Source organism: Myotis brandtii, unplaced genomic scaffold (assembly GCF_000412655.1).
Source record: "Myotis brandtii unplaced genomic scaffold, ASM41265v1 scaffold743, whole genome shotgun sequence".
NCBI lineage: Eukaryota > Metazoa > Chordata > Mammalia > Chiroptera > Vespertilionidae > Myotis > Myotis brandtii.
In genome coordinates, this window is record NW_005370960.1 from 1,104,255 (window position 1) to 1,105,526 (window position 1,272).

Genomic DNA, 1,272 nt, shown 5'->3' on the forward strand with positions numbered 1-1,272 from the left:
GCTCCTGTACCCCAGCCCCTCTGTCCCCAGTGGGCCTGCTGCTCCTAGACTCTAGCCCCTCTGTCTCTAGTGGGCACCCTGCCTGCCTCACTGACGCCCCCTTGTCGCCCATGTTCCAGGTGCAGGTGCGAGGCAGTCCCGTGCACAGCAACTACTGCGTGGGAGTGGAGGTGCGCGCCCGGGCGCCTGTCAGCGTGATCTCCGAGGGCACACACCTGTTCGTCCCCAGGACCCCCTTGTCTACCATGGTCCTCAGGGGGTCCCTGTCCTACGACCCCGACAGGCCCGGGGCCACTCTTAGGTGAGCACTGGGGCTGTGGGGCCCCTCCTCCTCGTCCCAGCCTTTCTCCTCCTCTGCCCTCTCCACACTCAGCTCTGGGGCGCTGAGTTATAATCTACACAATTTTAAGGACTTACACTTTTATCAAAGTAGTGTTTCATTTAGGATCAAAATGTAAGGGAGCTTTGGAAAGGGGCAGAAATAAACATGAGTAGCCTCTATGTGCTGGGTCCCTCAGTGTCGGGTCCCTGGGCTCAGGCCTTGGTCCTCATCTCCACCCACTCCCCATCCCTGGGTGCCTGACCCAGTGTCCTGCCATGGACACTGTCCACACTCTGCTAACCCCTGAGCACAGACCCTCCACGGACACCGTCCACGTCGGTAACCTGGAACATGTGGGTCCCTGGGCTCAGGCCTTGGTCCTCATCTCCACTCACTCTCCATCCCTGGGTGCCTGACCCAGGGTTCTGCCATGGACACTGTCCACACTCCACGGACACCGTCCACGTCGGTAACCTGGAACATGCATCCCTGAGAACCATCCGCTGCTCCCTGGCAGGCCCCCCAGGAAAGCCATTTGGTGACACCACGGTCGCTAACTGACCAGAGCCGGCACGTCAGCCCCTCCATCGCTTCCCCACAGGTATCACTGGGCGTGCACCCCAGCCAGTGCCCCCGGGCGCCCCTGCTTCGCTGGGCCCTCTGCACGCAGCCTGGATGCCGGGGCGCCCACCCTGTCCTTCGCAGTGGACTCTCTCAGCAGTGACTACGACCAGTTTCTTGTGACACTGACGGTGTCCAGCCACGGCCGGAACTCTTCTGAGGCGCAGGTGTTCCTGTCCACCCTCCCCGACATAGCGCTCAGGTGCCAGCTGCCCTGCTGCCCCACAATGCCCATCTGGGTGCCCCAGGCCAGGCTGGGGGTGGGAGCCACCAAAGAAACCCACTGTGCACATGGGAGACGGGCTCAGACACCGACAAACCCACTGTGC

At 62.3% G+C, this 1,272-nt stretch overlaps 1 protein-coding gene across 1 annotated transcript in view; it reads left to right on the forward strand.

Moving 5' to 3' along the window:
* The window catches only part of PKD1L1 (polycystic kidney disease 1 like 1), a 61,575-nt gene that overhangs the window by 10,294 nt on the left and 50,009 nt on the right, over positions 1 to 1,272 (forward strand). Inside the window, exons 10-11 of the mRNA XM_014530526.1 lie at positions 120 to 301; positions 924 to 1,145. Coding sequence (XP_014386012.1) covers positions 120 to 301; positions 924 to 1,145 — 404 coding nt within the window. The remainder of the gene's footprint in view (positions 1 to 119; positions 302 to 923; positions 1,146 to 1,272) is intronic.